The 14,275-nt window shown below is 35.4% G+C and overlaps 1 protein-coding gene across 9 annotated transcripts in view; it reads left to right on the forward strand.

The window, feature by feature from the left end:
• LOC149789081 (uncharacterized) overlaps nt 1–14,275 on the forward strand; it is a 209,356-nt gene that overhangs the window by 20,029 nt on the left and 175,052 nt on the right. For all 9 annotated transcript variants that reach the window (XR_016424299.1, XR_016424303.1, XR_016424304.1 and 6 more), the window contains one exon: nt 9,187–9,405. Coding sequence is in view for 1 of the 9 variants with exons in the window: in XM_089975266.1 (XP_089831392.1) it covers nt 9,187–9,405 (219 nt within the window). In the remaining 8 variants the exon portion in view is untranslated. The remainder of the gene's footprint in view (nt 1–9,186; nt 9,406–14,275) is intronic.

Raw genomic sequence — 14,275 nt, forward strand, 5'->3', positions numbered from 1 at the left:
GTACTTCTTTGGGTTTTTCTGCCTCCGAATTCAATCCTAGTAATTATCAGCACATTTTCACACTCACTATGCTAGTTGAAGTTTTTGACTTGCTGCTATTGCATCATGTTCTTTTGATGTACTCTTATCATGACAACATGCACATGCACATTTGGGGATCTTTCAGCCACTGAATTCTGGCATTGTAAATATCAACACAGCTAAAATGATTAATTGATCAATATGTTCCCAGGTGGTTGAAGCAGGACTGGCAAGGTTTTGAATTTGCCTCCCAGCAATTGCATCTTAAAACTGCATGTGTTCCTGTGACTTGAGTAATTTATATATCAATATTGTAACTGTGTGATCATGGATCTGGGCATTGAAACACAGACCGTATGAATATACAAAGTATGTACTACTGTGTAAGGTTTCTGAAAGGCATCGATAATGTCGTAGTTGTACTATGTGAATGTTAAGAAAATTTTCATAAAATTTTGATTATATTAAAATTGTCATTGTGGACTACTTTAATCTTGTGTTGGAGATGTTATTTAGAATGGGGGCACTAATTAGGGAGTATGTGGTAACTTTATCCATGATTGTAAGTTGTAAATAATATGTTGAAATAGCATTTTAGTTCAGAATATTCTAGAAATAGACTTATTTAAAATTTTTATTTGAACTTTCCGTTGGAATAACTCACATCTTGATCAAGTGAAAATGTGTATAAACAAATAATTAATTCCTATCTTAGATCAGTCTCTGGAATCCATTTGTTATCTTGAGTTTCAGATTTGACTTTGTTAATACTTTGGGACTGTTGTGAACTCATTCAGAGACACTCTGGATTCCATCATTGTAGATCATTAGGGTATTCTAGACTGTTGGAATTCATAGACCATTTAGGCTTGTTTGGGATTTAATTCACAATACTTTAAGGGCCTCTTAAATTTTCACTTTCTGACTTAGGAAATAATTATTTGTTGATTTTTGCATAAATTGTTGTTTTTACTTCTTTCTGTTACATGTACTAAATTTCAGTCTGAGTAAAAATCAGATCTCCACTGCCCTATATGAAGATCTGACAGGGAGTGCCTAGGGTCATGTTCTGGTGACCTTTGAATTAGCCAGAGACAATGCAGCTTTCAGAAATATGAAAGTGAATCAAATCGTTTGGCACTTATTGATGCTCTTAAGCCATACTGCTCAGTCTCCCAAACAGGAACATATAAGATTTCATCTGATTAGCTGATAAAATTAGCAACTATGGTAATAACTAGGGACGTACTGAATTGTGGTTTTAACTATTCAGCTGGATACGAATAGAGACCCATAACTATTCAGACAAATACAAATAGTGACTGAGGGCTCCAGAATAAAATAATTTATTCTGCAGGCCGGTCTAATGACATTTTAATTAATTGTGAAGTAACTAACAATGAATACTTGAAGGTTGAAAGTAACTAAGGCATTACCGAAATACCAAAGTTCTAGAGCTAAACGTCTTGATAATGCTTTATGTATTAACTAATGAATAGTAAGATTCAAATTTTCAAAAGCAGTTCAACAGTTACTGCTGCATGAAAAATAGATTAGCTTTTTATATATATAAAAAATGAGTTTATCGATAGTATTTGTCATAGACAACATCTCTTGTCTGACATGGTGTTACCAGCTGCACTAAATAGACGTTCACTTTGGATGCTCTGTTAGATTACGTTGGGCACAAGAATGGAGTAAAGGAAACCTGTCAGCATTGGTCTGCCACCATGACAATGGATCAGTATCCCTGGGGATACAAGGCTCATCCAGAAATTTGTTCACTTGGTTGTCGATACTAAGTGAGGTACTATTTTCTGATTGCAGTGAGTCTGCTGTTCATAGGGTTGACCTAATTCATTCATATTTGGCTGCATCACACTATTCAGCCAAGTAAGAATAACTCATTTAATAAACTATTCAGGGCCAGAACGAATACAAAGCGAATATTTGGTACAGGCCTAGCAATAACATAGGTCACTGGAACATGACCCTTAACACATTAACCCCTGGCGACAAGAATACTCATCATACTTTTCCTCCCTGATCTCCCGCATGCCTCATTAACGTGGCTGAGTTTACATAGCTTGTATCCCGAGCGCTGAGTTTGCGAGGCAGTATTTGTCTAGGCCTGTATCCTGCATGACGAGTTAAATTGGCACAAACCATTGGTTGATTTGAAGCCATTTCCTAATTATACAAGCAGTTTAACCAACAAAATTGTAGCTTACATAGATAGAGTGAACATTGCTGAACGGAGGGAAAAAAATTTGACTTCGATGGCAGCAGAAATAGTGAAAATATGTACAGCTGAAAATGATACAAATTGACGAGAATCAGCAACTGGGAGCAGACTTTTACTTGACAGATTCTAACAGAATTTTCTGGATTTTAATCAGACGAGATTGATAGTGACATCGAAAAAGCTACTGGAAATAACAGTGGTAGTGACGAGAATGAGAATGTTGAATAAGAAGAAGAAAATGAAAGTATAGCTGATTGATGATTGTAAATGATAAAACACACATTGACAAGAAGCTATACAAAGGACCAGCAACGGATTTAGACCCTGATGCAAATGAATTTGATTTCGTGGAGCTTTTTTTTCTTTTGAATAGTCAAGCATCACTGATGATAGGTGGGTCCTTTCATTTGTGAGTGAGGGTTACTGACTTCATTTTTGGGAACAACCTCTCTCTTTCAAGGCTTCCCATGTTTTTTCACCAGTCCAAGCTGGTGAAATTAAAGGAAGATGTGCACACACTTTTGCTAAAAGGGGCAGTGAAATCAGTCTCTGTACTCAACTGTCAGCATATTCCTGGCCACAAAGCTAAGCAGGAAATTTTGTATCGTAATCAATCTCTGCCCATCAGACTGGTTTCTTCTGGAGAAATATTTCGTCGAGGAGACCACTTTCTCAAACCAGAACACAGTGCATCAATCAGAGTGGGCAGTCTCCATTGATTATTAGCACATAGCGACATGACTGATTTTTTTTTTAAAGGTTGTTAAAATCCAGATCACACATAGACACACTGTATATTTCTCTAGTCCTAGACCAGAGAGCATGGGTAGTGGATGCATTCACCTTCCAGTGGTTTGCGTATGCCTTCCCACTGTTTAAGTTCTAGAAAACCTTCCATTACTCACATCATTCTCATATTCCCATTGTGGTCCAACAATTGTGGTTCATCAGTTTCTAAACCTATTGATTGATCAGTCAGGTCTCTGCCTCATACGAGGGATCTTCTGTTATAACAGATGGACTCCATGCAACACAACAGTCCACACATTCTCCACCATCACCTATGTTTGATCTCAGTTTGTTTATTCACCAGAACAAGTTTTCAGGCCAGATTGGTAGTTGCATCATTTAGGACAGGAGAGCTTCAGTGTCCAAGGCCTGTGATCCCACGTGGAGACTCTTCTGTGATTGGTGCAGTAGGAAATGTATTGATCCTGGTTGATCCTCTGTAACTTCCATTGCAGATATCATTTGTCTTTATTTAATTTAATGCTAATATCATGACATGTTGATCCATTGTTATATAATGTCGTGTCATCTGTGAACATTGTTGGTAGTAGATAGATCAGTGTGATATGGTAAATCATTGATGTACAGCAGGTCCAAGAACAGATCCTTGTGGAACACCTGATTTTATCAGTTTCTTATCTGAATGCATATTTAAAATAGAAACGTTTTGTTGTCTGCCTTTAAGATAGGTTTAAAACCAAGTTAAGCTTTCATGGTGAACTTGATGCATGCTCAGCTTTTCCATCAGGATTTTGTGATTTATGAGGTCAAAAACCTTTGTATGGTCATGGAACACTAAGCGTACAAAGTTAACTTGATCTGTTGCTGCTCACCAATAATCCACCACTCTAATTAGTGTAGTCTGGCATAAATGCCCTTCACGGAAGCCTGATTGTTGTGATTGTAGTAACAGTAAATTAAATGACCCCAGGTAGTTTCTAAATTCATTACATACATGTCTTTATAATACCTTTGAAAGTGGTGATGATAACACTGATATAAGTCTATAGGTATTCATATCAGAGAGATCTCCCTTCTTATGTATTGGAATTTCTTATATCAGTTTTAGCATGTTTGGAAAAATACCAGTATAAACACTGGGATTGAAGATATACATCTGTTGATGTTTTGACCTACACCATATCATGGTGGATTGTCACCACAATTAAGAGTTTATCAGTCCCTTACCAGTAGTGACCTTTCTTCTGTGAAACTAAAAGCCTATGATGTTTTAGCTGTCGATGCCACATGGGCCTGTCTAAAACATTCTTTCTTGAAACCTCATGTTAGCACAACAGAGTGCAGGCATCATTTTATTCTTGTATCCATGGCATATGTCGCCCATAGAAACACTAATATTCTCTAAGTGGATCTCTCCCTCTAACAGTGAGTATGTACCATTTTTTTTATTGACCTGTTTAATGCATCTGACAAGTCTGTCTATGCAAATGTGATAGGTAGGTTATTGCTGTTATGTAGTTAGGGTGGGGTGGGTAAAACTAATTTTAATTGTATGCTGTTTCCAAATGCCCTTGTCCCACCCTGCTCTGATGCCCTTGCGTAATCATAGTGTGTGAAAAAGATAACTATTCTATGCATGGGCATGTGACATATATGAGTGAACCATTTCTTACTGACAATTCTCCAGTCAGTGGGGGGGGGGGGGCCGAGTGGTCTAAAGTGCTCACCATTCCTGATCACTGCCATCTCACCTCTGTTTGCGTGGGTTCGAGTCCAAGGCTCGGCTAGCATGGGTACGTGGGAAAGCCTGCCAGTAGCTTCTCGTGGGTCGGTGGTTCTACCCTGGGTTTTCCAGGGTTCTTCCTCCACCAGTTATACTGGCCGCCATGTATAGCCTATCTTGTGCTGAAAAATGGCGTTAAACCCTAGAACAACAACAACCAGTCAGTGGGAGGATGTATTCATATTTTATGAATCCAGTACTTCAACATAAAAAGAAAGTTACACAACAGCAATCAGGAAGTATTGCAGAATTAAAATTATTTCCCCACCCCCGAAAAACTACAGTTCATCCTATAATCTAGTTTTTCCTCAATGAAAATGTTGCTGTTTTGACACCCAATATGGCCACCACAGTGACCATCTTGAAAATCTTGTTATTGCTGCTCTTCCTGAATGGATGGTCACATTAACTTTTGGTTTTCACTGAAAGACTTCCAGTTCTGTCCATTTGGTCCTAAATGAAAATGAGGCTGATCTCACATCCAGTATGGCTGCCACAGCAGACATCTTGAAAATGATATTACTATATCATCACTCCTTTTAAATCAATGGTAAAATGTTCATGGGGTTTTCATAAAGACTTCTTTTAATGTTCTTGCTGGTCCTAAATGAAAATGGTGTTCATCTGATACCCAGTATGGCCACCACTGTGGCCCCTGAAAATATTATTGCTTCTTCTCTGACATGGATGGTCATATCAACATTTTGAGCAAAAGACCTTGTATGATGTCTAATTGGTCAATATCGAAAGTGGTGCTAATCTGACCTCCAGTGTTTTCACTGAAAGACCTCGTATGTTGTCAAGTTGGTCTTGTATGTAAATGGTGTCAATATGACATCCAATATGTCTGCCATGGATGCCATCTTTAAAATATTGTTATGGCTACTACCCCTAAATGGAAAGTCTTTTCTTGAAAGGTTGTTATTACCAGTCCTCCTAAATGGATGGGTTAGGGTTAGGTATGGGTTAGGGTTAGTTAAATGGATGGTTATATCAACAGTTGGACTTCCCCAAAAGCCTTCTTATGATACCTAGTTTTTTGTAAATGAAAATGGTGACAGTCGTACATCCAATATGGCTGCTATGACATGACTATTTTGACAATTTTGTTGTCACTGTTTCATTAGAATGTGTGATCATTATGACATAGAAGTTTCACCAAAAGACTTATAATGATGTCCTAAATTAAAATGGTGCCAATCATTCATCCAATGTATGTTCAACAGCAGCTAATTTGAAAACCTTTTTATTACAGAAGAATATCACTGATTAGTTAGAAGGAAGAAATAGTCTTATGTTGAATTCCTAGAAATTCTTTTTACAAAGTTGAGTGTCAGTCCTTTCAAGGGACTCTTGTTCTATTTGCATCCATCTGTTTCTTATACTTATGTATATCTTGGATCCATTTTGACCTGCACTTCATGATGATTGCTTTGTGGATGCATTACAAGGAAAATAACTATATCTCCACACCAATCTTTTTTATTGTCAGCTAATTCCTTGTTTCTGTTTTGTGGACTTTCCAGTTTATTTTTCACTTTCATGCTTGTTCTAGTCTACATTTGTAAATGCAAGTAGCTGAATTACCAGTCTTATATGTATGTGTATATTCCTATATCAGTTTCATGTATGTGAATTCTCATTTGTTCTGTGTCAGGTTTAAATCAGGGGTCCTGTTGGATTTAAAATTTTAGGCAAAGTGACTTCTTCCTTCTGTCTAAATGCAATAGGATGTAGTGATTGGAAATAAGAAGTTAGCAAGTAATAAGACTAAGTGAGTTAGAGGTCAGATATTGTAATGGAAATTAGGTTCATCTCAAAAGGAGAACTGTTCCTGAAAATATGAGAGTAATACCGGTATTCATCAATGGTGAGTCTGCTTCGACATGTACTAGTAGGTATTCATGTGAAATGATGGATAAAATCATCAGGTACTTGATAATTGTGGTCTCTGAACTTCATTAATTATGCAGTTTGGTGTTTGGGGCCTGAAAGACAACAAGAGAGTTACAGTTAATTACATCCCATACAGATGTTCTGATAGGGTTCCAAATAATGTACAGGTGTAGAAGGATTGTCTTTATTCTTAGACAGATGTAATAATCCATGCATTTATTTTGATGTCCAAGCACTTTTGTGACAGAAATATTTTTGACACATAAATAACTTTGCCATTCGTCTTAGCTTGTTCCTTAACAGTCTATCAGGAGCATCTTCTGGGTAGTTAATTTCCGAGAGGTGTCCCCTTAGACGAGTCCTAATACTAAGAAATTTCATGATGTCTGCTTCAGTGTTATCAGCTTCTATAATGCATGGATTCTTTTCTAAGTAGTAAGATTGAATTTCAAATTGTCATGGGGGCCCCGAGTGGTCCAAAGCGCTCTCTGTTATGGATCACTGCCATCTCACCTCTGTCTGCGTGGGTTCGAGTCTCGGATTCAGCCTATGTGAGAAGCTTGCCAGTAGCTTCTTGTGGGTCAGTGGTTCTTTCCAGGGTTTTCCCAGGTTCTTCCTCCACCATTAATACTGGCGGCCATGTTTAGCCCATCGTGTGCTGAAAAATGGCATTAAACCCTACAACAGCAACAGCAAATTGTCATGGTGTTGAAGACTTTTGTTTGTAGACGTTTTCTTAGTCATATGCTCTTGCTGCTATTCTGGACATTAATTATAAAATGTGATTTCTTATATATATATATATATATATATATATATATATATATATATATATATATATATATATATATATATATATATATATATATATATATTAATGATGTGTAAAATGTTACCTTTTTAATAAGTTTGGTGTTCTCCATACGAGTATACTCAGTGGGAAGCTGCACTTCTAAAAGTTTTCTGATGTACACCTTTGTTAATTGTGTGTAACTAATTCATTATTCATTTTTCTTTCCTTTCTTATACCCTTTATCTCTGAAGAGAAGAAATAAAGATTGATGATGATGAAGTTTGTAAGCAAAATGGTCAAGTTCACTTCTCCTACACGGTGTAACAGTTGTTGATACCAGTGTTCTAGAACAAATGCTGTATCTTCTAAAAAAAGAAACCCTACATCATACAAATTCAGCCATTTGTAATTGAAAAACATCCCAGCCCTACATCATACAAATTCAGCCATCTGTAATTGAAAAATATCCCATTTTAGACAAGATATAATTTTTAAGTTGATGATGTCACAGGCTTAACACACACATGCATGTGCACATGCATGCACACGCATCCAGAGTTGATGCCAAGGCAGAATGGTGGATGATTCCATTTATTTTTAATCAGAGAGTGATTATAAAATTTAATGCAAAGTTAGGAAAATCCTATACAATGTACTTAGATAAAAGATGACTTTTTGATGCTGTTTTCGGAACCTGCTGGAATCAGAAGATGGGTGAAATATTTTAATAATTGTACATGATGTATAAAAAGGTAGCTGAGGGACATCTTTAAAAAACACTGTCAACTCTGTGGATGTACACATGAACAAACCCAGATATGTTACTGTCCAAGAGGTAGGAGAGGAAATTCTAACCAAGGAATTAAGAATATACATGATTTTTGTCCATTGGGTACCTAGATTGTATGGTAAAGAAATGGGGTTTATAGGTAAAGATCTGCAGTGAATTATCATGCAGGTGCAGTTGAGAAGGCTATAGTATCATAAATTAGATCATTACGTATGATGAACCTTGGATAACTACTTTTAACCTATTTGTCTGAGACAAAGCAGTGCTCCCGTCACATGCAAGAAATTAATTTTGAAGCACTTGGTACAGGAAAATACCCAAGTGTTTGGACAGTAAATACTATGCTACAGCAGTGAAATAAAATTTATGTGAGGCTTTTTGAGGGGTAGTTTTGTTTTGCACCACGATAATGCATCTGCACACATATCCAATTTTGTAATGCAGACCTTATCAAAACTTGATATTGTAACCCAGAATCACCTATCGTACAGCCCAGATTCAGCTGCTTGCAACTTTTGACTCTTTCCAAAAGTTGAAAGATTTGTTACAGGTAACCATTACAAAAACAGAGAGGAATTAACCTGTGCAAATGCTGTCTTATATGGGTTGCTGCATATGACAGGGATCATAATTTGAGAGTAGTGTTAGAAGGAAGTTACTTCAAGATGTACTACTAATATTATTTTAAACAGCTATGTAACTTTTCGTTACAGAATTTGTGTAAAGAACCTTTTGATCAACCTTTAAATAATAATATATCGAAATAAAAACAAATTCAGGTTTTAAAAAATCCCGTGTCCAAGTTCAGCCATTAAATGACCAATGTTTGCTTTATTTGTACTTACACTGGGGCTGTATAGAGGTTGTTGTGCATGTCCTTTCTTACCTGCTTTTTATCTTTTTATTAGGTTGAAGGGGAGGAAGTAGAACGCTCAGAGATGGCGGCATTGGCCGTGCTAACATGCCAACCCAACTCACATCCATTCCAAGAACGACACATATCCCTTCATGAATCTGTAAAGATAGGCCGCTCTGTGGCTCGAGCCAGACCAGCCCCCAACAATGGTATATTTGACTGTAAAGTACTTTCTAGGAATCATGCCATGCTGTGGTATGAAAATGGCAATGTAAGTCTGAGTTTTCCGTGAGATGTGAAGTTTATAAATTAGAATCTTGCATTTATGTATGTTGTTGTGTGTGGTTGTTACATTACCTTTGTTGAGTACCATTATGCCTATTATATGTTAAACAAATAAACTGTTTGCAATATCCATCAATAGAAAGGTTTGAGTAATATATTTTATAAATCAAGAGTAAAGGTCTTTGGAGAATCCTGTTTATTTTGATTGATAAAGGTCCTGTTGATTTTTGATTGATAAAGGCCCTGTTGATTTTGATTGATAAAGGTCCTGTTGATTTTTGATGGATAAAGGTCCTGTTGATTTTAATGGATAAAGGTCCTGTTGATTTTGATTGAGTAAGGTCCTGTTGATTTCGATTGATAAAGGTCCTGTTGATTTTAATGGATAAAGGTCCTGTTGATTTTGATTGAGAAAGGTCCTGTTGATTTTGATGGATAAAGGTCCTGTTGATTTTGATGGATAAAGGTCCTGTTGATTTTGATTGAGAAAGGTCCTGTTGGTTTTGATGGATAAAGGTCCTGTTGATTTTGACGGATAAAGGGGGTTGATTTCGATGGATAAAGGTCCTGTTGATTTTGATTGATAAAGGTCCTGTTGATTTTAATGGATAAAGGTCCTGTTGATTTTGATGGATAAAGGTCCTGTTGATTTTAATGGATAAAGGTCCTGTTGATTTTGATTGAGAAAGGTCCTGTTGATTTTGATGGATAAAGGTCCTGTTGATTTTGATTGATAAAGGTTAGATGCATGGGTCTCTTATTGGTTATTACATGCTGATTACATTTATGGACTTTTACATTGAATTCATTTAAAGTTACCAAAATAATGGCATTAGGTATTTCACATCAATACTATATTATGTTAACATTTTTTAAATTCATTATAAGAATTTCTGCAGATAAGAATTTCAATTTCAATAATATGGTACATACGTGTAATGGATAAGAATTTCAGTAATATAGTATTTACATATAACGAGTGTTTTCAAGGAAATCACTGCACAGTTGTTGAAAAGCATGAAAGTTACTTTTTAGTTTTCATAATTTTTATTTTGGATCATCTGAAAACTTTTATGGAAATTTTACGAAGTCAGCTAGATCAAGTAACTTATTTGATCTTCTGCCAGAAATAAAATCATTGCTTTTCTACAATAATATGGTGTGTGTGTGTATATATATATATATATATATATATATATATATATATATATATATATAATGACTATGTCCATTTAACCTTCTAGTTTTAGTTTAAATACTGTACCATCTATACTCACTTATAAGTTGAGTAAACTGCAAACAACAAAGAATACTAATCTGCCAAATCATAATGAGTCTGCAGATCAGAGTGTTTATTGTTTGTTCTACTGATTACTCCTAAGAAACTGCACAGGCCCAGATCTGATAGTGCATTATCCACTGGCAGATCTGGGTCTGTGCAGTTTGCAGTTGGGCTCTTCTTATAAGTGAGTATGGATGGTACTTATTGCAGATCATCTTTTACATGTTATATTTTATCTTGTAAGAGAAAATATTTAGTTTTTAGCTCTATTGGTAACTGAACAGAAGATCCTATGGGGAGACCTTTTGTCCTTTCTTGGTCCAGTTGTCTGTTAGCACAAGTCTGCCATGAAACTTTACAAGCACATTAATCACAAGGTGTAATTGGTCCCATTGCAAATAATAATGGTACTGCTTGCAAAATCCCATATAGGTGTCACACTGACCATCTTGAAAATCTTGTAATTGCTACTTCTGATTGGATGGTCATATCAGCATGGGGTTTTCATTAACAAAAACTTATTATTAATTCATCCCAGATTGAAATTTTGCCCAAACTGAAGCTCAGTTTGGCTACCATGGAATAGGTCTTGAAAATGCTGCTATTGCTACTTCTTTATGGAAAGTCTGATGACATGGGGCTTTCCACCAGACTGACCATCTTGAAAATACCTAATGTCACCACTCCTTTAGAAGGATGGTCATATCAGCATGGGATTTTCACTGTAAGATTATTTTGATGTCTAGTTGCCATAGCAGCCTTTAAAATCTTATTATCACAGTTCCTTCCAAGTGAAAAGTCATATACATATGGTGTTTTCACCAGATGACTTCTTAGGATGTACAGATTGTGCTAGGACATCTAATATGGCCCCCATTAGCAGTCATCTTACAAATTTATTATCACTGTTCTTCCTGATTAGAGTCATATCAATATAGGGTTTTCACTAAAAATTCTCATATGATGTCTAGTTGGTCCTAAATTAATACAGCGCAAATCTAACATCCAATATTGCCACCATCTTGATTTTTTATCGCTGCTCCTTTTAAATGGAAAGCTGTTGACATGGGGTTTGCACGAAAAGTCTTGTTGTGTCTAGTTGGTCCCTAATGAAAATGTTGCCACTCCAATAACAAGTATTCAATAGTGGCCATGTTGAAAATTCTATCACAATTCCTCACAAATTGATGGTCATAGTAGCATATGGTTTTTACTAAAAGACATCTTTTTGTCCACTACGTGGTCTTAAATTAAAATGGTTCTGTTGTGACACCTAGCATAGCCACAACAGCAGACATCTTGAAAATCTTCTTGTTGCTACTCCTCCTGAATAGAAAGTCATATCAGCATGAGGTTTTTGGGAAAAGCTTTCTTATGGTGTCTAGTTGGTCTTTAATACAAATTATGCCTATCAGACACTCAATGACTGTCACAGTGGTCATCTTGAAAAATCTTACTATTGCTAGTTTTGTTTTATGGGAAGTCATGTTGACATTGGGTTTTTATGATGTCCAGTAGGTCTTAAATGAAAATGTTAATGATCTAAAACCCAGCATGGTCAGCTATCTTGAAAACCTTGTTATTCCTACTTCTCATGAACAGGAAGTCATTTTGTCATTAGTACATCAAAAGTAGACTAATCATGATGTCCAGTTGGATCTAAATTAATGGGGTATCTATCTAACAACCCAAAAAATGGCTATTACCTTGAAAGTCTTACTATTTCAAGTGATGGTAATATCAACATAGTGTTTTCACCAAAAGACTTTGTAATATATCTGGTTGGTCATTAATGTAGTAGTCAGTACAGAGGTCCTAAAATATTCCAGTGTTAAATGTTTTGGTCACATGCTTCATTTGTCCATCTATAGTGCAGTTCATGCTGTTTCTGTTTTAGCACATACTAGTAAACATGTCATTGTGTAAATGAATGGACAGACCAGACTTATTTTCACATTAACAAGTGTAATACATGAAGTAGAAATCTGCATATTGTCTATTGGGAATGCTTTATTTTTATTTATCTTTAAATTTAAGTACAAAATCTTAGATCTTTGACTGTATTGAAGGTGTCTGTGTATATTTACACCACTTTATTTGCCTCATATGTGTCATAACTTTCTATGCAGTTGTTTTGAAGTAGCCATTTGTCACAACTCTAATTTTGTAACATTTGTACATCAATGGAAGTTCACTGAATGTTGTCCAAAGTAAGTTTTCACCAAATCAGTTATATTTTTCTTATCTTCACCTATTTCTGTGCAGATATCTTGACTTATTGGTTTGTTTCCATTATGAAGCAAATTATATCCAGCATGTTATTTCCTTTGCATGCTTATTTATTGTTGCGTTGTCATTGTGACATTTTTAAGTCAGTGTTCGTCTTAAATAGTAATCATTTTTTTAAATTCGATGATCAGATATACTCAGCAAGGACATGTTTTTTTAAAACTGAATCATGTCATAATAAGAGGCAAAAGATAATCATGAAATTAAACAATTGAAACTTTTGCAATGTACAGTATTCATATTACCGATGTTTATGCATAAAAACGGTTAGCTATTAGTCTAACGTGTTGACTGGGGTGGATGGGGAAGAGGTTTAATTTTGAATTGGTTCACTTTAATGGCATCATTTTGGTTACTTTTGACTGTGTCCGCATTGATAAATTTGACTAAATGTTGCAGCCATCACTATGATGTACAAGGTTATGGTCTGTCAGTCAGATGTTTTTAACTTATGATTGGTTTTGGTGCAGAGATAGCTGATATACAAGGGCTCAAAGTACTTTTGGGGGCAATTTACTGTCCACATTATTTGGTTATTGCTGATTTTAATTGATTACTCAAAACATGAACTTTTTACTTTGTTTCGTTATTATTATTATTATTTTTTTTTAAAAATTAATATTATTATTACTGTTGTTATTATTTTATTATTATTATTATTATTATTATTATTATATCTGCAAAAAAATAATTGATTATCAGTAGGAGTTAAATGCACGTAAAATGCTGTGAAAATTTCTGGTTTGTCCTGAATTTTGGACAACCGTGAGGAATATTGGTCTGGATCTAGTCAGAACCATTTAAATACTAATATAGCCATGATTGTGCTGATATGCTTTTAAACCTGATACATGTTTATGCTTACTCAATTTTCCTATTTCACATACTGATGGGTATTAACAACTTTACCAGCTGTCATAAAGAGACAATATATTTTTGTGTCGGCATATGCATGTTTAATATAGTTTTGGATTCATGTTTATTACAATTTTTTTTATGGATATGTAATGTAATGATTAGTTTAACAAAATTAATTTATACAATTTCTTTAAATGACTTTGAATTCCATCGCAGTTTCCTTTTGATGTTTTGTGGTGGCAGGGTTCTAGTTTGGGTAGGTAGTTGGGTGGGATTGCACTGTGGATAATAAACATGTATCGTACACAGTTGGACATTTTGCAGCCCGAGTACAATGGTCTTTTTCTTAGTAGCAGTAATACATGCTGGACTATGTTAGGTTTGTTCTCAACTTTACCAGGAAATTACTGAAAGCAATCTGTTAAAG

This window comes from Sinohyriopsis cumingii, chromosome 11 (genome assembly GCF_028554795.1).
Source record: "Sinohyriopsis cumingii isolate HCF-2022 chromosome 11, ASM2855479v2, whole genome shotgun sequence".
NCBI classification, from domain to species: domain Eukaryota; kingdom Metazoa; phylum Mollusca; class Bivalvia; order Unionida; family Unionidae; genus Sinohyriopsis; species Sinohyriopsis cumingii.